A 21,544-nucleotide genomic window follows, 5' to 3' on the forward strand; every position below is an offset into this window, starting at 1 on the left:
AGGGGAGCTGGCAGGGAGGGCCCTGTAAGCCAAGCTAGAGCCACTGTGGGGCTGATGTACAGCCCAGCCTGGGCCGCCCCCCGAAAAGGCAGGACCCCCTTCAAAGTGGATGGAGAATCCTGCCAGAAGCAACGTAGCAGCCCAAACTCTCTCAAGCGAGCAGTATGAACAGAGTTTGATAACAAGACAGCGGGCAGGGAGTCTGTGTGCTCCTGGAGAACTGAGGCCCCCAGGAAGCTGAGGACCAGACATGCATATGACAGAAGCTTCAATCTGTCCTTTCATCTCTTCTGCCTCTATGCTTTTATATTTTCTTTCATTTTCCTTTAATGTCTCAGTAAAGTTCCTTTAAAAAAGTCTAACTCAGCTCCTCTGTGCTGAGTGAAAAGGGGCAAGGAGAGGACAGAAAAGTTGGGTCAGTGGATGAGGGGTGATGGCAGCCGTCAGTCTACTTGGAGATCTGACTGACGTTGTCACTAAGCTTTTACACCGGAACTGATGGGGTGGCTGCCGCCAGCTTACTTCCAAGAGAAGTGGCCCCTTATTTCACCTCAGCCCCAAGGGGTCATGGGAATCTTGGGCCCTACTGAAATGCACAGGCTGTGTGGGCCCAAGGCTGAGAAGTAGGGACCCTTCTCAAGGAGCCCCTTGCAAGCTGGGATCCTTTCCTCTCCTGGCTCCCCAAGTCACTGGCCAGTAGAACCCAAGCCCTCCCTGGAAAGAACTGCAAATATCTTATTGGGCACAGATAAGGAAGCTGAAGAACAGAGAAGGGCAGAAACTGCCCTGATCACATAGTCTCTCAATGCTGGAGCTGGACTTCAAGTCCCTTTGTGCCCTGTGCCACCAAGAGGGAAGCCAGAGAAAGGAGCAGGACCTCTGTCTCAGACCCCAGTGACTAATGAGGGAAGGCTGCCATGGGGCGGGGGTGCTCACTCAGTGGACGGACAGCAAAAGGCAGCTTCTCCCATCAACAGTGCCAGACGACGGAATCTTGGCCAGACAGCCATTTGCTAAATTTGGATCAGAGGACTGTCTCTGGTTAACCCTTCCACGTCTAAGCAACTGGGAGCAGGATGTTCTCTGTTCTTCATTCCTTCTGAAAAAGCTAGAGCCTTGTTTTAGTGGACTAGGATGGGAGGAGGGTTTTCCTTGGCTACATCGGGCCTCGGAGGTCAGGGAAGTGGAGTGGTGGCAGCTGTGGCTCCCCAAGGGTCACTTTGTACAGGTCACAGGTCCAGAATGAAAGCAGGCAGAGGACAGACTGAAATCCTGCTGCTGGCCACATGAAAGTTAGGCTGCAGGCCAAGGGGAAGCCAGACTGTGGACCATGAGGAAGCAAAAGCATAGCAAAAGCAGGGCGTCAAGCCAGGAAAAAAAAAGAAAAAGAAAAAGAAAAGAAAGAAAGAAATCAGGAATTGTGCCAGATGGTCAAAGGTTTGTGGGTCACAGAGAAATCAGGCCACAGAGGAGAAGGAACTCAGGCTTCAGACCAGACCAACGTCACCTGTGATTCAGAAGGAAGGGAGCTGCACCTCCTAGTGAAACCAGGTTGTGGGCCCAGGCCGCACCCCCAGCCCTCCCTCCGCCCCCGGCGGCCCAGCCTCACTTGAGCTGCTGGGTAATGAGCTCCTCGTCGTTGAGATAGCGCAGCCGCTCCTCCTCCACCAGGGTGCGCTGCCGCTGCAGCGGGTCCTCCTGCCTTCGCGCAGCCTCCGACACGCGCATGCTCAGCTCCGCCTCTGTGCCTTTCAGCAGCGCGCGCAACGACTCCAGGTTCTGTAGCTGCGGGGCGCAGAGGGACCGATGGACCAGGGTGGGAGGGAATGGAGGTGCGCAGCAGGGGAAGGGCCGGGAGGAGGCGGGCAGAGGATAGCCGGAGGCTGGGCGGGCTCCACCGAAGCAGCAGCTGCTCGGCTGCGGCCGCGAGCAGCAGCGAAGGGGTGGGATGGTGGGAAACAGAGGCCCCGGGCTAAATTCTGGGGAAGAATAGAGGCAGGAGGAGAAAGGCATGGGGATAGTGGCGGGAGAAGTGCTAAATTGGAACATGCTGAGGGTGCGGCTGCGTGGCTGTGGCCGTGAGCAGGAGCGAAGGGCTATGATGGTGGGGTGGGGGGCGGAGGACGAGGTTACGTGCTGGGCAAATACAGAGACAGGAGAACGGGACGGGCATATTTGGGGGGCAAGAGGAAGCCCTATGTAGGACCGTGCCGACCGTGCGGCTGCATGGCTGTGGCTTCGATGAAAGACTCAAGCAGTGGGGTTTGATAGAGCTTCCGTGGCTGGGGCGAGAAGACTAACTTAACTCTCGAACCCAGTTCTAAGGCTGAGTTGGGGCAATGGCGGGGGTGGGTGAGATCTTATCCGTTGCCCAGATGGCAACTCTCTGCCCCCTCTCCAGCCTGTCTCTGTTCATTATTCTCACCTGACGGGCCCTGGGGCCCTCTGGAGGAGCGGGCACAGCGATGCCAGGCTCCTGACTGGTGGGACCATCTGCCAGACGGGGGAGGGCGGGGAAGACTGTGCGGACTCAGGAAGGGGTAGGGGAGAGGATCTGGGGCGGGGGGGCTTCCGCCCAAAGGAGGGGTGGGGGAGAATGCTGGGCAAGAAGGAATTGGGACTACCCTGAGGATACTGACTGGGGGAAAGGGCTCAGTGGGGGTGGACTGGGGCTCCAAGAGAACAGTGAGTTTTCAGGGAAAGGGTAAGGAGGGCGCAGTGAGGGGAGCAAGGGCGAGCGGTGGGAAGGGGTTGCGGCGTGAGTGGGAGGGTCGTGTCTGGGAGGGGCTTGAGGGGGCGGGGCACGGGGCGAGGCCCCGGAGCAGGCTGTACCTGGAGCTTTCGAAGTTGCTGAAGTTGGCTGCGCAGGTCACTGGTGCTGTTCTGTAGGCCACGCAGGTGCAGCTGCATTTGCAAACGACTGATGGCAGTGGGCTGCCCCGCAGGAGTGCTGCTGGCCGAGGGCGGGGGAGGGCCAGACACTGGGGTGGCCCCGCTGCTCCGGCTGCCTGACCCACAGGCTGCAGAGAGGGACCACGAGGATGGGAGAAAGGGAACAAACCTTGAGCCTGCAAGGGGTTTGGACAAGGTCTTTCCCACCCCGGATCCTCACAGTAGCTAGAGAAGCACGGGGCTCTGACTCCCTGCCCCAACTAATGGCTCAGCCCTTCTGCAGGGAGCAAAGCACCAGGGCAAAGGCATTTTGGGCTAAGATGACTGTTCATTGATCCACTGAAGCCCAGTGACATAGCTGATGGTTTAATTCCCACTTTACAGATTAGGAATCTGAGGCTTGGAGAGGGCAAGTACCTGTGGGGGAGGGGCAAAGGGTCACTCACGTGCTGACGGGGTTCCTGCTCCATTGGAGCCTTCAATCTTCTCGCTGTGGCACAGGGAAAAGATGGCCATCAGTGGGTCCGGGCTGACCCCAGACCATCAAAGCTTGGGTGAGACTTTAACAAAATCTCCTCCAGTCCCCTGATGTCAGGATGGAGTCCCAGAGAAGGAAAGGGGCTCATCCAGATTCACACACTGAGACACTGGCAGAGCTGGACCAGGCTTCTGCTGCCCACTTTTCCTTCCTCTTGCCTCAACCATAGGCCGTGGCACTAGTGTTGAGAGAAGAGTCTTACCTGGGGGTCTCAGGCTCCGAGCCTCGTAGTAGGGCACTCTGTACCAGGCCCGTGAGGCTGGCAATCTGCTTCTCCATGGCCTCCATGCGCTCTCTGGAAAGGATGGTGGCTTTGAGCAACCCTTCTCTGGGTATGGGGTCCCTCTTGCTGAGGGACCCCGTTCCTAAGGAATGCCTCCATTCCTAAGATTGATAATTAAAAGAAATACCATTCCCTCCCCAGCCACCAGCACAGACAATTCAGAGGGCCCCAATGCCAAAGGTTCAAGCCCACAGTCCCCCATCTAACATTGGGAAGGCCCCTTTCCATCTGACAGTCATTTCCTCCCTTGCCGGCCCCATCTCTCAATACTGGCTCTCTAATGGGCCCCACCTCAGGGAGGTGGGGCCCCTGCACATATACCTCTGCACATGTTTTCCCCCTTCCTGGCATGCCCTCCTCCCTACCTCCTCCTAGAAGCCATCCCAGAGTCCTCAACAGCTTTAAGGAGTCCCTCCTTCCACACCACCTGTCTACTCTCTCAAAGGAAGTGCAAGTATTTTTTTAATGTGTCATCCCCACTGAACAAGGCAGGAACCAGGCTTTCCCAACTTGGCATCCACAGTGCCCAATTCAGTGCCTGGCACACAAGCCACAGGAGAGCTGTGTGAATGTGAATTGCTTCTCCATATCTCTGCATCACTGCCCGCGGACAGAAGGGGATAGGTCAATGCTCTGGTTACCTCCTCCAGCCCTGTATCCTTAGGTTGGGGCTGAATAACAGGCAAGCGTTCCCCAGCTTGGAGGCTACCTAATGGAATGTGCCTCTCTCCCCATTCCTATTTCTTACCAGCACCCCCTCCCCAGTGGACTTCAGCTGACTGTGTGCTGGACAGCTCTCATGGCTGCAAACTCTGAGCAGGAAAGGCTTGGAGGGCTGGTTCAGCCTCAATTTTAGTTGGGGGAACTGAGGTTTAGGGATCCGATGTACACCCAGGTCTCCAGAGGCCTTGTCTGGGGCCCTTTCATCCAACCCCTCCAGGTCTTGCAGAAGGAAGGAAAATGGCATGTCTGTCTCTCCAGTGTCTTCCCTGTCATATCCAAATTATTCCAGTGAACTCTCAAGGCTACTCTGGGTCTACAAAGGACTCTGGGGTCTCACAGTCCAGGACGCAACCCTGCCACAGACCGAATGTGTTCCCTCTCCCCACCCCCAACAGCCCTGAGGCCTCGCGAGCGTCCCGCACCTGGTCTCCGTGTCCTTGGCTGGCACCGGCGGCCCAAATCCAACCAGCGGGCGCTCCCCAGGCCCGGGGAAGAGCTCGGGAGGCGGGGCTCCGGCCGTTGAGGAGCCCCCCGCGCTGCGGGTCTTGCCTCCGGGGCTCTCCGCGAAGACCGACGAAGAACCTGAGTCTTTGCGGAAAGACTGGCGCACCGGCGAGCCGCGGCTGGGCGGCCCCGAGTAGGGACTGTGCGGCGGCTGGGGGCCTCCGGGGGGCGCCGCCACGTCGGCCAGCTTCTGAGGCGATGAGGGCGGTAGGCGGAAGCCATAGCCGTCGCCGTAGAGCGGGCCACCGCCCGCCGCCTTGTACAGCGAGTCCTCCAGGTCGGACTGCAGCGCGGCGGCCGAATAGGTGCTGAGCGAGCGCACGGAGCCGCGCTTGTAGAGGCCGCTGGCGCCCGGGTAGGCGAACGGGTCGCCGGCTGCCGCGGCCAGGCTCAGGCGGCCCTCGTGGAGCAGCCCGTAGGGGTCGGCGTAGAGCCCCTCACCCTTCACCAGCACCATGCCGCCCGCCTTGCCCGCCAGGTCCTCGTCTGGCTTCACGTCGCGCCGCTCCAGGATGGCGCTGGGGCTGGGACTGACGCCCTGGGCGGCGGGGGCGCCCCCGAGCCGTTCGGCCGCGTGATGCACCGGGCTGCCAGCGTAGGAGGGCGGGCGTCCCCCGGCGTAGGAGAGGCGCGAGCGCGACGGCGAGCCCGACTGCAGCCCCGAGGGCAGCCCGGACGGCAGCCCGGACGGCAGCCCCGGGGGCGGAGAGCTGGACGCCAGGTGCGGCGCCGGCGACAGGTTGTTGAGACGCCGTGTGGGCGACGACTCCCTCGAGGCATACACCATCTCCCTCTGTGCAGAAGACAGTCCCAGAACCTCACAGGGTTGGTCACAAAGGGGAATCCCTTGCCCCTTGCTTAAGGAGACAACATCTCCCCCCTGACGCTTAGGAAGTCCCTTCTGTTCTCCGCCTTCCCTCCCTCTTGCTGCATTTGGGCCCCTTTCCCATCGGGGGTCCCCGCATGGAGGAAGTGGCGGATGGAGAGGCACTAGAGGGGCAACCCCCAGCCCACTCTGTGGTGAGGGTTGGGGAAGCAAGAAGGGAAGCAGTGGTCCCTGATAGAGGCCCCCTAGACTATCTGGAGGCCTGCTGGGGAAATCCTGGATGCAGAGGAGGGGATCATGGCAGATGAGGGGAGGGACCCCTCCATGACCTCACAGTTAGTGGAAGCTACTCTCTGCTTCAGCCTCTCTTCCCTTCCCCAAAAGCTGCCCTTGATCCCTGGTGACAAGTAACTAGACTCTGTGCACCCGGACCCCATCTGCCCAGCCTCCCCAATCCCCTGGGGATCCCCAGCCATACCCGGAGGTCCCCGTTGGTAAGGTGTGAGCCAGGAAAAGCTGCGTATAATGGCTCCTTCCTATAGATCTTGATAATACTTCGGTCCTGGATGTCCCTGCGGGAGAAGGGGAAGGCGCAATGGGTCACCATCCCTCAGCCCTGCCATAAGGAGGGGTAGCTACTCCAGGAAGAGGGAAGAGGGGTGGCAAGAGGGGCCCCTGGCCTCTTCCTAACTTCTTGCTCAGTGCCTCAGACTGCCTGCCACCAACACACACAACAGCCTCCACCCCGCCCACCTCCTCGGCCTCACGCACCATTGTCAGGTTAGCTCAAGCCAAAACGAGCTAAGCAGGGGTGGATAATTTTGAGGGGAGAGGGTAAGATGATCTAGGAAGGAGAGAGGAAGGGCTGAGGTTGGGTCAAGAGGAAGCTGGGGAGGGAAAGGCCTGGGGAATCGAGCCCCCCCCCCTTCAGAGGAGGAGCCTGGGGAAGCCCACCCATCCCCCGGGGCCACGCCCACCGGACGTCCTCCAGCTCGTAGAAGACGTTGCGAGCTTCGTCTTTGATGAGGATGGCGGTGTTGGGCGACTTAAGCATGCCCATGGTGAGCTTCTGCGGGAACATGTGCGCGATGAGCGCGTGCAGCGTGTCCAGGCTGCTGACCTCGTGCGTGATGTGCACGCGCCGAGTCTCCTCCCCGAACTGCAGAAACAGCACCCCTGCGAAGGAGACGCCGCCCTCTCTGTCAGAGCTGCTGCCACCACCACCACGGCCACCGCCGCCACCACCACCGCCACCACGGCCACCACGCCGGCTGGGAGATTGAGGGGGACCTTCGGGAGCCGTGCTGGTCCTGCAGAGGCAGGGTCTGAGGCCAGAGGCGCCCCCCGAGTGCAGGTGCACCCAGGCACCCCTCATGCTGCCGTCCTCTCAAGGCACCTCCTCGACCCCAGGCAGGTAGGAGCCTGGATGAGGAAACGAAATTGGGGGCAGGAGCAGGTGCACCAGAAACTGAGAGGGAGCTGTCGCTGAGGGGAAGAGAGGTGAGCAAGAGGGGAATGAAGGAAGAGGGGGCCGGTGAATGGAGATGAAGGAGAGAGAAGACAGGGAGAACAAGGGATAGAGCAAGGGATAGGGCAGGTGGTGCCAAGGGAGGGGAGGGGTGGGAGAGAGGAGGGCTAGGAAGAGAAGCTGAGGAGGGAGAGGCCCCAAGCAGAGGAGACTGCTGGGGGGCAGGGAGGTGCAAATGTGGCGAAGGGAGCCAGGGGCTTGGTTGAGGAGAGATGGAATGGTGAAGGGGGTGAAGAGGGTTTCAGAGTGAGCAGAGCAGAGGGAGGAGCCAGTGGCCAGGAGGAGGGTGGACTGGGCGAGTAGTACCTGGTGAGCGCAGCTTGGTCTGGCTGGCAGAGCGGGAGAGGGGCAGGCTCTGTCGGAAGCGGTTCATCCTACTGAAGCCCAGGGGCAGCTCCGCCTCGGACATGGTCTCCAGCGACTCAGCCGAGGCGTATGACAGCTTGGCTGCCTGGTCTGCCAGCCCGGGCTGGGCTCCCTGAGTGTGGCGTGAGCTGCGGGTCTGCAGGGGCAGGGCAGGATGACAGGAATCAAACATGAGCCCCTTTTGCTCTGCCCATTGCCTCTATCCGGGCCCAGGGAGCCCCTGCCAGCCAGCTACACACACACACACACACACACACCAGTCTCCTGGATTCCAGACTCGCTGTGTGGCTACAGGAGAGTTCCCCAACCACTTAGGGCCTTGGCCTCCCTAGGACACCCAGCAGGTGAGGAGTGGGCAAAGGACTCAGGCACCCTGGGAAGCCAGACAAGAAACCATCTGAGCGGGAGCCAGGGCACGCCTGCTATTTTAAGCTTCCAAAGAACAACAACACAAATTTGTCACTGAGGTGAGCAGCAGAATCATTGAGCAAATTGGGGCATTAGTTCCAGACATTAATTAAGCGGCGGGTTTGTGAGCGGCGAATTTATCCTTCGTGGAGTTCAGAGAGTCGGCTGGGGGCAGGAAGCAGGGTCCAGGGAGGAAGCAAAAAGAATGAGGGGTCCCAGGATCCCAACTCTGGGAGGTATGGGCCCTCAAAGAGGGGCACAATGTCCTTGACTTAGGCTGACTGGGAGAACCATCCCAAAGCTAGCTCTACTCTGGTTTCAAACAGACTCTGCCTACTACATGCAATGCACATGCTAAGCCTAGTGTGGTCCCCATGAGCACATGGCATGTGTGTCCGGCCTCAGCCCCTCCCTGCAAGAGGCACATGCTGCCACACAGCCAACTGGCCTGGCTTGCCTTCTAGAAAGGCCTCCCTCAATACCCCACATGGCAGCCCCTTATCCTGAAGCTACAGCTGAGGGTGCTATCCGGCTGGGGCTAGGGAAGGGTGGTTACCCAGTGACTGTCCCCTGTCCCGGGGACAGCTTGATCACTCTCCCCTTGAGGGGAGGGGTCGCCATGATTCCCGTTACACTTTAAGAGCCTACACTTGGCTGAAGGCTGGGCTGTCACTCAGGGCCACAGCTCCTGCCATTCTGCCCCAGCCTCTTCCCTTAAACCTGGGTGCTGTCAGAAACTCTATTATTTAAGGGAGAAGATAATAAGTCAGATCTATGTTATGTATATTCCATGTTCCATACACTAAATACACATATGTATCATATTTATATATATTATCAAGGAAAAATTCATGTTGTCCAATTGTACTTTTCTATAAGTTGTCCATTTTTAACAACAACAAATCATGGAAAGCCATTAACATTGGTTAAGTTGGGGTTGAGACAAAGCTTTCTCTTTTATACATTTGTCTGCTGGGTGAATTTTGCACGATCAGAATATATCACTTTTGTAATTAAAAAAAGTAAAAGTATCTCTAAAAAGGAATCATTTATTCTCCTCAGCTCCCTCCTTCCCCCATCCTGATTAGCCCCTAATTAATCTCCATCTTCATATTAACTTAATTTAATATTCCAATTGGATTAGCACTCTGGAAAAGAGAGAGCATCTTCCTCTGATGGGCCATGTGCCCAGCTGTGCCCGAGGTGGCCTGGAGGCCTTGGGGAGGTTGAAGGTCAGATTTGGAGCCCTCAGGGGGCATCCAGTCTGAAGCCCAATGCCTTGGCCAGTGAGTGGGTATGGGTCTGTGGAGGAGGGAGGCAGCGTGGGAACTAAGCCCACATGGGGGGGCGCATATACCCAGACTTTGTACCCTGTGACTCAGCACTAGGCTGATCACCAGTGCCAGCCTGTGCCCCTTTCTATCACCTTCAGCCCCAAAGCAGTGTGGGGAACCAGGTCTGTCTGGCGGCCATGAGGTTGCCAGGCAACTGGAAGGCCAGTGGCTGCCAGGATGTAATGGGGGAGGGCCTACAGAATTCAGGCAGAATGAGGCAGCTGGCAGGGATGAAGAGTAAAGGGTAGCCACAGTGCCTGGGGACACAGGTGAGGTGCCAGTAAGAAGATGGAACAGGGGCCAGAATGAAGTGGGGGTTCTTAGGGGTGGCTGACTGCAGAGAAGGCAGATGCCTGTCGAGGCAACCCTTGGGAGAAGAGATAGCCACGTTCCCTTGCCCTGCTAGCGTCCATCTCCATCTTGGCCCTAGGTACACCTTTCCGTTCTCACAGCCCTTGCGGAAAACCCTCTTGAGAAGAGAGAAAGCCCATTAGCACTTCTCTCTGGTCCTGGGCTGAGTCAAGAGGGCAGAAAAAAAGTGAGACATCCAGGACTTCCTATCTACGAGGGAGATGGCAAGAGAATAACACGGTAACTCAAGCAGCGCCGTCCAAAGATAGGAAGGGGCTGCTGTGGGAGGCAGTGTGCGCCTGTCACTGGAGGTATTCCAGCAAGGAGCCGATGACTCCTGATCAGGGATCCGGCAGAGGGAACCCTGAGTGGGGACGGTCAGACTAGGATCCAAGGTCTCCAAAGGCTGTCCACAGACTGGGGCAGGGTCACTTGGGAGCTTTTAAAAGCATTCTTTCCAGGACCCCACATTCACTGAATCCAAATCTCTGGAGTTCCGGATTTTTGACAAGTTCCCAAGGTGATTCTGATTTGGGAAGCCAGTCAGCTTCTGTGATTCTAAGAGCTACCATGGAAGGCTTGCCAGGAGCCAGGCACTGTGATTAGGACGTGCAGTATCTCATCTCTTCTAGCTTTACACCTATGCTATGATGCCGATGTTGTTGTTCCGTTTTACAGAGGAGAAACTGAGGCCCAGGGGATTATGTAAGTTGCCTCCGGTCACTCAGCTAGTTTAGTAACAGACTGGAATACACCACCAGGCTCTTGGGCCCATGCATTAAACCATTACATTCTACCGCTTCCTCCAAAAAAGTTGTGTGTCTCACATGTGTCTATGACTCCATGATTTCTCTGATTCAAGGACTTCTCTCTGGGAGTGTGCATGCAAACAAGATGCTCAGAATGAGATGACTGTCCCTGTCATGAGTCCCTGTCATGGTGCCTGGGACTTGGAGACTCTGGGACACAAGTGGCAGCCTAACTTGGTTGGGTTCTGGGCCTGGCTGCCAAGAGAGGCAGAGGAGGCACCCAGGGCTCAGCAGGATGCCCCCGGGAGGGGACAGAGAGCTCTCCAGCTGTGGATAATCCAAACTGTCCAGGAGAGGCAGGAAGGCACTTGTCTCTGAGCTTAACCCTCCACTTGGGCAACAGGCTTGGGGTGCAGAGCTGTGACTCTCTTGCCTGGCACTGACCACCTCCCCAAAGTGCCAAGTAGGAAAGGGATGAGGGGCTCATCATAGACCTAAGGCCTCCCTGGAAGATGAAAGCCGAGTCCAGAGAAGCGGGCTCTTAAGATCACGGGATCCAGGTCCCTGCCTCGGAGCCAGCAGTGTCTCCAGGCGGGGGTTAATGTCAGGCAGCCTCTCTCATTCCAAAATGCCCCTCCCAGCCTGGGAAAGCCTAAGCACCCCCAGCCTAGATCCCCAGCAGGGGTGGCCCAAACTCCCACTCTGGATCCATGAGCCCCTGGCAGGCGAACCCAGACTCTCTCAAAGCAGCAGCCACAGCCTGCAGCCCCAAAGCCCACCGCCCACACCAGAAGGTCCCGTGCAGACGCACACCCCTGTGCAAAGCATGTGCAGGGAGGGCCAGGGGCAGGAGAGCACATGCAGTTGTCATGGAAGCAGAGAAGCACACGCACTGACCTTGAAACTCCAGTAGTTTGGCTGCTGATGGAAATAAGAGAAGAGATGGTTATGCGAGGGTGGGGAGGGGAGAGTAGGGGTGGAGGTGGGATAGAGACCCTTTGAGCTTAGCACTCAGCTCTGGGACGAGGGCCCTCTGCCCTCCCAGGAACAGGAAGGAAGCAGTGCCTGGTACATCCCATTCCCTACTGAGACCCAGGCCAGCCCTGAGCAGGCTCCAGGCTGCCTGGTGGGGACAAGGGAGAACCATTCCAGATGTTCACAAGCTACGCCTTCTAGTCACGGTAACTCAGAGAGTTACAGGTAGAAAAGGCACCGATGACCATGATATAGAGAACCCATGAGACACGAGCAGAGATGAATCAGAGCTGCGGGGTCAAAGAAATGGCATCTGGTTGTGACTGGCCAGTGGAAACTTCCTGGAAGAGGCGACATTTGAGTTGGGTCTCGAAAAATGAGCAGCTGGAGATTGGGAGGAAAGGCATGCTGAGCAGAGGGGACAGTACAGGCAAGTGCCCAGGGGCAGGCAAGCAGAGAGCGTGTTGAGGGTATAGTCACTAGTCCAGTCTGGCTGGGGGTGTAAGGCCTGGGAAAGTAGGAGATTGGGCTGCAAAGGGGCTGGGGCCGGCTGGGTGGGTTTCAGTTTAGACTTCACTAGGCGAACAGGCAGAAAGTGAGTGAAGCACCGTGGGGTCAGAACTGGAGTCCGGGGCGGGGGGGGGGGGGGGGGGGGGTTGATATGGCACAGGGTAGAAGAGGGTGGCCGGGGGCCAAGGCCAGGGCAGGGAGGCCTGTGTACCGCGATGGACTGGATTTACAGAGCAAAGTGGACAGGTGTCCACCACGGGGAGCCATGGGCAGCAAGGGGGGCCGTAGAGACTGGGAGTGTGGACAACGTCCTCTGGCCAGATAGATGAGAGAGGAAGGCTCCTTGCACCCCTAGAGTAGGGGAACTCAGGTTCTTCCTCATTCACAACAACCTAGGGTCACCCTGTCTTCCCCAGAGACCAGAAGGCCCTTCCAGATGGCTAAGGACAAGGAAGGAGGCCAGAGGCTGGGCTGGTTCTTGGCAAAGCTGAGGGCACCCTGCTGACCGGTGCCAGCCTCAGCAGGAAGACAGAGGCAGCAGATGGCCCAGCACTGGGGTGCCTGGCACAAGCAGACAAGATTCCCCGGCCTCAGAGCCACTGACAGAGAGGAGGGACACTGAGGGTCCCTGATAGGGGCAGGACATCACAGAGGGGTATCCTGGGCAACCTGAATGCTTCCATGGCCGAGAGGAGTAGGTCGGAGGCTGAGTCGAGGGGCACTGCTGGGATGGAGTTAGACCTTTAGAGTGGGGGTGAGGCCAGGCTTGGGCTGGGATGAAGGGGTTCACTCACCAGGGCCATCCCTGTCCGAGCTACGATTGCCACCTCTCCCCCCCGGGACTGGCTCCAAGAGACACAAAAGATAGTCACACGCCAGGCAAGGGAAGGGGACAGCAAAGTCTGTGCCCCAGCCAATGCCTAGAACAATCTATGGACACATGCCACCCCCATGGGTGCCAGGGGCTGCCCACAGGTGCCGAGGGGAGGGGAGGGGAGGCAAGAGGCTGGAGTAATGGGCCCTAGCCACAGCTGCCTGTGGCCTTGGGAAGGGGAGGGGCAGCAGAGGGAGTGGGCACACGGGGGGCAGGCAGAGGCAGGCAGAGGGCACGGGAAGATTTCTGATGGGAGTCATGTCTGCAGCCCTGGCGGTGATGGACGGCTCTGCAGAGAAGGCCGCTGTCCCTCCTCTACCACCATCATTACACAGCATACATGCAGGCCACCCATGGTGCCCCGAAACACGCAGGCCCCGCGCTGAGCTGAGCACAGACTCTCAGACGCTCTCAGATAAGGACATGGCCACAGATACACCCAGAGTAACGAAAACACGCTCACAAAAGGACACAAGCACTTGGAGAGAAGCCCTACACGGTCAGAAACAACCCCAGAAGCTCAGAGACATTCATACAGAGAGCAGTCCCACTCATGCACAAGTATGTACCCCTCGCAGGCCCCTCACCTGCATCACACACGCTCCAGCTCCCCGCACAGAAATACAGAGGCGCCAGTACCATTCACACCCCCTGTCAACATCCCCCAGAGTCACAGAGACACCCAAAGATACCATTCACAAGTGTGTGCACGCTCACACACACACACACACACACACACACACACACACACACCCCTCAACTGCAGAAACACACAAAACAGCACCCACACAATGCGCACATACAAAGAGAAAGTCTCATCCCTCCTTCCCCCCAGTCGCCAGGTCACGGAGCCACTGCCGCCTGCCTATGACATCCCAGACTACGTGCATTAGGTAGATTAACTCCTGATTCAAAACAGGCAGAGGATCCCCCACCCCCACCCAGCCTCCAGTGTCAACACATCAGACTCAGTATGTGCAGATGGCTGGGGCCGCCTTGCGCCTCTGGGGCCTGGCTACAGCCACACTAGGTGTGCCCAGACTCCCAAGGCTGGGCACATCCGTGGGGCAGTCAGACCCAGAAGGGAGGGGTCACTACCTGGGGACAGGGAAGAAGACTGGGGAGCATCAGTGCCACAGGAAAGGCCAGGCAAGCCCCACTAGAGGGTAACAATGGAAGAGTTGCTGCGTTTTGTGCTTGGCAAACTTGGAGTGAGGCTGAGACTTTGGGCTCTGGCCTGTAGGGCACACTGAGGAGATTCTGCCCCCGCGGCCTCTCTGGAAAGTGGGAAGAAAGATCCTCTTCTATGTTGGCCCCACCAGGAATAAGACACATAATCTCCTGGCAACTCAGTGTCCTTGGGGGGAAGGGGAGGACAAAAGTGGGGAGAAGTCCCTAGGAATGCCATCTATCCTCTGTCTCTCTTTCCAGGGTGTTAAACCCACAGGACAGCCTTGGGTGACCGAGAGTAGAGAGCTCCCCACCCCCATTTGCTAAGGTGGGGTTCTCCCCATCCAACCTCCTCACCCTTTCCCTGGCTGTCTATTCCTCCTGCTTGCCTAACACAATGCCTTGTATGTCAGTAGGCCCTCAACAAATATTTGACCATGAACGAATGCGAAGAAACTAGGACCAGCCCATAGGAGGGGAGGGGATGTCTCTGAATACTCTTGTCTGGCACCACTCCCACCATCTCCTGGCACCCAGCACTGCTCAGCCTTCTGAGCCTTTCCCCTGGGAATTTCCCAACACCAGAAACCGCCTGGAAGGAGGGCAAAGGGCAGGAAGGGCCCAAGAGAGGTCTGGCCCTTCACCCCCAGCAAACACCTCCAGTTTCAAGAAGGACCTCTCTCCATCCCCCATATTCAGAGATGGGGGGGGTCTCCCCTTCCCAGAGGATGGGGAGAAGGTGGAAAAAAGGAAGGTCTGAGTGGGAGAGCCCTTGCCAAGGGTACTCACTTGTAGGAAAGAATCTTACGAGAGCAGGGGACAAAATGAAAGGTGTCCTAAAGGATTCGATTTGGAAGCCAAGCATTCACTGTCTAGGGAAAAGGCTTTCAGAACGACGGGAGGGGGAATCTTCCCGGTGACCCTGGAAAGCAAGGCTGGGGAGTCCTCAAACTCCCAGGTGAGAAAAGGAAACAGCTTCTTCCCTCTGGGGTGGGGGTGGGGGGCTGAGGAGTTAACCCCCTCCCTTCCCCACCTTAAGAGCCCTTAGTGGGGTTCTTCCCTCCCGCTGCAGCTGATCCCTTTCTCCGGGGCCAAGCCCTGGGAGGGGCGGGGCCGTGCCCCCTGGGAGCCTGAGCCCAGCCAGCTGAGGTCTCTCCGCTCCTCGCTCCTCGGGCAGACGTCCCCTGTAGGCTAGGTGAGCTGCGTGACCCCTCCTTGACCTCAAGCCCCGACGACGCATCCTCCAGGAAAGGGAGGACTAGCAAACGGGTCTCACCTCCCGCTCCTTAATCCCCTGGCTCCGCGTGCACCCGCGCACACACCCACCTCTCAACTCCTGTGAACACTAGTCCACGTAAACACCAGCACCCCCAGGGCTACCTAACGTGCCCCCGTGTGGCCAGCCTCCCACCACGACGCACATTCACGACCCTCCCCCCAGGTATGCCCATCGACACCCTCACCTCCTCCCCCCCCAATGCAGAGCGTGGGGTTGGGGGGGGGGCGCTGCGGGACCAGCGCCGCGCCGGGGGCAAGGGCGCACCCCAGGAAGGTCATGACTTTCCGAGGTTGGGGGAGGGGGCGCCAGCCGCATTTCGGGGTGGGGGTCCGGCCCACGCGGAAGGCTGCGAACGCGGTGGGGGAGGGGAGGGGGCGTTTCTCGGGGATCGGGAACCGCCACGGCCTGCGCGCCTCCCACCCCCCGACCGCCCCTCAGAGCCGCGGAGCTGGCTCCCGTCTCCGTGCCCCGCCGCCCGCGGAACCTCAGGCTGCGGCCCCGGCCCCCGCAGCCGCTCCTCCTTACCTGCGGCCACAGGTGTATGCGCGGGGCCCCCAGCCCCAGGTCCCGCGTCCGGCGGGGGAGGGAGGGCGGCCCCCTACTCCCACCCGCCCGGGCTCTCCCCTCCCCCGGCCACCGCCTCCGCAGCCGCCGCCGCCGCCGCCGCCGGTGCCCTTTGCTGCAATGCGAGAGCCGCCGCCGCGGAGCCGGCCCGGGCCCCGGTCGCCCCGGTAACCGCGACTCCACCTGGCGCGGCGCGGCGCGCCGCCGAGCACATCCTCTCTCCGGCCCCCTCCCCCGGCGCGGCCCCGCCGGCGCAGCCCCGCCGAGGATCGGCGGAGGCTGGTGGCTGCGTCGCCGCGGTCACCCGATACGCCGGCCCGCCGCCCGGGACTCGGGTTGCAGAAGGAGGGAGGGAGGTTAGGCAGCCTAGTGGAAGCGGGGGAGGGGCTGCGGCTTGGAGTCTAGCTTCTGGTCCTCTCCCAGGGTCCTCTTTAGGCTCCCACTCCCACAGGTCTGGCCTAGGGTTGGGGGGAAGAGTGTCCTGCCTCCCGACCTGTCACCCTCGAGATCATGGCCTCTCCCCATCAGGGTCTCAGCTGTGCACCGCTGCCCTCCTCAGCTCTCCGATGACTCCATTCCCAGCGAAGTCTGGGAGGCCTAGGACGCCTAAGCTTCCTTGATGGCCTCCGATCTTGCTCTGCTGTGTAACTCCGGCCTTTGCTGACACTCTCTGATCCTACACTTTATTTACATAAAGGAGAGCCTCAGACTCAGCCATGGGGAAGTGTGATAAGCACTGAGTAGCAAGTGATGACAAGAGCCTATGAACAGCCGCTTGCCTCTGTAATTACAAAGCCCTGGGGTCAGGGTCTTTTCAAACTCTGATGGAATTTCCTCCATCAGAGCAAATTCCAGATGTGGACAGGCCTAAAGCCCCATGACCAGGGACAACTGAGCTCACCCAGCTCAGCCTCACTCCTCTCCGGCACCCCAACCATATCTAGTTCCAAGACACGTCATCTGGGGAGGCCTCTGTATGCCCCAGACACATCGTGTCTATCCTCTGCCCCATCACCATCCCTGTCCCAGCCCCGTCTTAGCCTCCATGTGCACCTGGCCACTCAGGACAAGTCTATCCCATTTGCCATCCAGCCTTGGGGGCAGACACGTTCGTTGCCCGAAGTTCAGTCAAGATGGGGCCGAGAGCCAAGAAGGGAAGCGGGCCGAATGCCCTGTGGGTGACGCCGAGCGTGCCAATCTGTCACTAGACTTGAGTTACACTCCGCTAAAACGTCCGTGCTCTGGAGCCTTGCCCTTTCTTAGGCTGTCACATCTTTCCTTCTAATTCTCCTTGAAAGAGTCAAGCCTTGCTGCCGGTCCCCAGGGGGAGCAGGACGTGTGAGGAAGTGAAGCCGGTACCCATGCTATCCCTTGGATTCCTGGTTTCTGCATCTTTTCTGCCTCCTACAGCTGAACAGCCTCAAGCCAAGGCCCTCTCAGGGTGGCCCCTTCCCTGCTGCAACTCTGACTCCCTGACCCCTCTCCCTGTTTGGGCCCCAGATGCCTACTCTTCTTCCCTGGCAGGGCCCAAGCCTGAGCTGGGAGCCCAGGCCCTGCCTCAGTGTGCTCCTGTCTAAGCTGAGATCCATCTTCCCATCTGGGAAACTGAGGCTTGATGAGGAATCAGGGAACAAATTCAGAACAAATAGCTAGATGCCAAAGTCCTCTTAAAAATTGGAAACTAAGCCTTGAGCGTACTGAGAAGGGTGGTAGAGAGACATGGTGAAGAACTTCCTGATGGTAAGGCATCAGGGGAAGGTTGGTTCTGCTCAGAGATGGAAAGGTAGGGTGGGGATATGGGAGTGAGATGGTCTGCTGTGGGCATGGGAACGGAGTACAGGGCCCGGGAGTCTCCTGAAAACCGATGGATGAGGGTAGGGGAGGTACTCCTGTTTAAAGGAGAAAAGAATCCAAAAATTGTTCTCAAAACCTGAATATTCCTCCTCAAAAAACTCCTTCCCCAAAGCCAAACTTTTGGGGAGGCAGCGGTCGGAATCAGATAATCAGGGGAGAGTACAGGGCATGAGTCTCCGGAAACTGGAGGCTCCTACATAAAAGAAAGGGATGCAAAATTAAAGTCCTAGATATCCCCCCTCCAAAAAAAAGTCTTCCCCAAGCCAAACTCCTCCAGGGGTTTGGGGAGTGTGAGGGAAGTGGGTGACTCACCTGGGCCGGCTGGCCAGCCCCGGAGGGGGCGGAGTCGCCATGGAGGTGGGAGCAGAGGGAGCTGAGGAGGCACACGGGGTCCACGGTCCAGCCGCCAACCTGTGTGTGCGAAGGGGGGGATACCCCATTAGGGGGAGCGGGCAGGAGCCGCTGGGGGACTGTGACAGGGCGGGGAGGGACATTCCTGGGGCAAGGTTTGGCACGGAACTCACACCCCAGAGGGAACTTGCAACACTGGCTGGTCCCTTCCCAAGGCTGGATCTCTAACTAGAACCCCTGGTCTGTTTCTGGATGTTTCTCTCGTGTCCGACTGGGGGCTGCCTCAGCCCAGGAGGGGGTCTCCTCCATCAGATACTCCTGAGTTCCCTCTCTTCAATTTTTGACTGCCTCCCTGGACACTCTACCAAGGAGCTGTTCCTCACCTGTCCTCTCCTCCAGCTCCTCGTTTCCCTCACAGAGACGGGGAACCAGTCCGCAGGGGTCCTCACTCCCACGTGCCTCTGCACCGACAGCACCTCTTTCTTCCCTGCTGTCTCCCAACCCCAGGCCACACCACACCTAAGACTTGAAACCCATTAACCCAGGACCTTTCCCCCAAGGCCTTCTTCCCCCTCGCCATCCCCAAAGTCATTCGCCTTCATTCATTCCACCGACATTCACCCAGCCGGCACTACGCTTAGGCACCGAGCCCTCCATGGCAAGGGAGACGTCTGAGATCCTACCCACTCACTCTACTCGAGGGAATGAACGAGTGAATGAACAAAGGAATGAATTTGTGAGCAAGTTGCTGTGCTTTGGCTCATTTACTAAGTATTTGCTGAGCGCCCATCTGTGCCACGGAACGTGCCGGACACGTCCGAGGCCCTCAAACGTGCCCATGTCTTTCTTCCCTCTCAGGCCTGCTGCCCCTTGAGGCCATCACCCCTGCCATCTTCATCTTTTTATGGCTGAACCTCCCAGACTGCTCTGCGCCACAGCTCTGCCACCACCTCCAAGCTCCTCAACCCCTGAAACTGGCCATGACCTCACCACACCACGAGAAACGAGGGGGACCCTCTGGACCCACAGGTCCCAGCCGGTGCCAATGGCTGTTTCTCTCTCTCCCTCCTGACTTCGGAAGCGCTGGTGGTCCTCCTGCTGGGCCTTTCTCCTCCTCCTCCACACTGTCATGGCCCTCTCCCCTCTCAGACTCCATTCTGCCCTGGTGGCCGTGCTTATGCCCCAGGTCCCACTGCCACTCTGCCCAGATCATGCTCACCTGGCCTCCTGAAGCTGTTGTTGGTTCAGTCTTGGGCCGTACCTATGGCGCCCCTAATGGACATCCCTGGGAATGCCCTCCCCGCTCTGCAAACTCACCTCCCCTATTCCTGTCTCCCATCCCCCCAACATTTCCCTCCCACCCACTTATTCCTCCCCAAGGCACCGATAGCTCCCTGCTACCCAGGTTTTCTGTCTTTGGCTCCTCGGTCCAGGCAGCAAGCAAGCCTTGCTCAGCCTTCTCTCCAACCCCCCATCTCTTCACCCTCCCTAACACCTTCTCTTCCTCCTCTCTTTCTTCCCCTATCCACCATCCAAAAACAACCAAGCCCTCCTAGCCACCACCATCTGGCCCCACTTTTCCAGTCTGCCCCCACACCTCCCACTGCCTCCCTTCTGCACCAGCCAGGTGGGCTTCTGTACCGGTCCCCAAACCAACTCAGGACCATGCTCACCTCCCAATCTTCCCGGCTCCTCAAACGACGTTCTCTTCCTCGATGCCCATTCAGACCCTTTTCATCCTTCTAAACCTAGTTTAGGTCCCTCCTCCTCCAGGATTCCTTTCCTGACCAGGCCTGCCCACCTGGTCTCCTCTCCTCTAAACCCTCTCCCAACTGACTGTGCCCCTCATACTTCCGTGTAAGCATTCTTCCACCCCCTCCAGATCACAAATGGCCCTGCCCCTCCTCCCAAGCCAGAGCACACAGAAGGAACCCACTGAGAGGGGCTTCCTGAGGGTGAGGGCCACATCTCCAAATGCAACTCTCCCCTATTCCAATCAGATCTCTGCTCCCAGGAGGACTCTGAAGCTGGGAAAAGGCAAAAGCAAGACAGAACTGGGGGTGACATCAGGGGCCACATGTGCCAATGTGTCCTTGTTCCCTGCTGTGACAACAGGAATGGGGACACTCTTCCCCTTTCCCAGCCACACCCAGCAGTACCTGGAAAGGAGGACAGAGCAAGACAGGTGTGGGATCAGGGACTGACACCACCAGCCTTTCTGAAATAGTGTGGGTGAAATGTACTCCTCTCCCCCACTTCCCTTCTCCCAGGGGACAATGCCTGGGTCTCAGCAGCCATCAAGGCATCTCGCCAATGTGGGACTGTAGGCAGAAGACAACCCCCAGGAAAGAACTTTCCTACAGACAAGAAGGTCACAGTTGAATGGAGAGGTGCATCCAGGAACTCAAGGATCTGGGACAGGTTTACAGGTGAAGCATCCCACCCCATACAGAAGGAGACAGGCCCTGGTCTGGAAGCAGGGACCCTGACGCCTCTGTAAGCCTTACTGATGGCAGGAGAGAAACCAAGGCACAGAAAGAGGCAGCCTCTGGCTAGAAGTCACACAGCGAGTCTCGGGGGGGGGGGGGGGGGGGGGCGGAGGAACAAGGAGGGAGGAGGATAAAAGGCCCCAAGAGTTCTGGGCTCTGGGCTCTGTTCTTGCAGGGGCTGGGGGCACATCAGACCCAGCCTCCCGAGGTTCCCAAAGGGGGCCATGTCACAGAGGTGCCAACCCCAAGAGCCTCAACTCCAGGCTGGACGGACCTTCAGGCTCAGAACAGTCAGCCCCCAAGACTGTCCCCTCTTCCTCCCCACCACAACTTTGGCCTCCAAGACAGCCTTCCTGTCCTTCTGCCCAATCCAACAGCATCTCTGCCTCTCTGTTCCATCGAGGGCTCCCAACTCCGGGAGGAAAGGGCAGAGGTCTGGAGGCTGAGCCCTCACCCCCTACCTCCCCAGGCTCCAGAAAAGGCCAACCAGGCCAACTCCCTGCCGCCCCCTTCCCGCTCTCTCTTCAGATGCCTCTCGGAATAGGGATGAGCCTGGGGGGCAGGGAAGCACGGCGTCAGACCCCCCCTCCCCAGCCCACAGCCAGCCCCCACTCACCTGCTCTCGCATCCTGTCCTGCTGACCGCGCAGGGCCAAGGCGTGCTGGGGGTACTTGTTCTTGAGGTGGTCCATGAACGCATCGCGCTTGCGGTCGGCATCGGCCTTCTGGAGCCCACTGAGCGCCTCCAGGCTCTGGGCGGCGATCACCGTGTGCCTCCGTTCCGACGTGTGCACCAGCCCCACGTTGGAGAAGCGCCGGCCCCCGCCGCCCGCGCCGCCCCCGCCCCCCAGGGTCCGGTACTCCCGCGGGTACTCGGCATCGTCCGCAGATAGCATGGGGGGGCTGCTCCGCTCCGGATCTGCGAGAGGGGAGAGGGGGCACGGCGGGGTCACGGGGAGTCCAGCACGGGGCTGCCC

The 21,544-nt window shown here is 58.8% G+C and overlaps 1 protein-coding gene across 6 annotated transcripts in view; it reads right to left on the reverse strand.

Moving 5' to 3' along the window:
• SRCIN1 (SRC kinase signaling inhibitor 1) overlaps positions 1 to 21,544 on the reverse strand; it is a 66,807-nt gene that overhangs the window by 21,749 nt on the left and 23,514 nt on the right. For 4 of the 6 annotated variants that reach the window (XM_086687150.1, XM_086687154.1, XM_086687151.1 and 1 more), the window contains exons 3-13: positions 21,185 to 21,486; positions 18,041 to 18,139; positions 11,400 to 11,423; positions 7,601 to 7,796; positions 6,744 to 6,942; positions 6,245 to 6,338; positions 4,859 to 5,733; positions 3,633 to 3,725; positions 3,339 to 3,382; positions 2,833 to 3,020; positions 1,610 to 1,785 (exon numbers count right to left, since the gene is read on the reverse strand). In XM_086687150.1, the coding sequence (XP_086543276.1) occupies positions 1,610 to 1,785; positions 2,833 to 3,020; positions 3,339 to 3,382; positions 3,633 to 3,725; positions 4,859 to 5,733; positions 6,245 to 6,338; positions 6,744 to 6,942; positions 7,601 to 7,796; positions 11,400 to 11,423; positions 18,041 to 18,139; positions 21,185 to 21,486 (2,290 nt within the window). The remainder of the gene's footprint in view (positions 1 to 1,609; positions 1,786 to 2,832; positions 3,021 to 3,338; positions 3,383 to 3,632; positions 3,726 to 4,858; positions 5,734 to 6,244; positions 6,339 to 6,743; positions 6,943 to 7,600; positions 7,797 to 11,399; positions 11,424 to 18,040; positions 18,140 to 21,184; positions 21,487 to 21,544) is intronic. The other 2 variants (XM_086687155.1, XM_086687153.1) reach the window with 2 other exon arrangements.

Source organism: Puma concolor, chromosome E1 (genome assembly GCF_028749965.1).
Source record: "Puma concolor isolate L17-30 chromosome E1, mPumCon1.1.hap2, whole genome shotgun sequence".
In the NCBI taxonomy this organism is placed as follows: domain Eukaryota; kingdom Metazoa; phylum Chordata; class Mammalia; order Carnivora; family Felidae; genus Puma; species Puma concolor.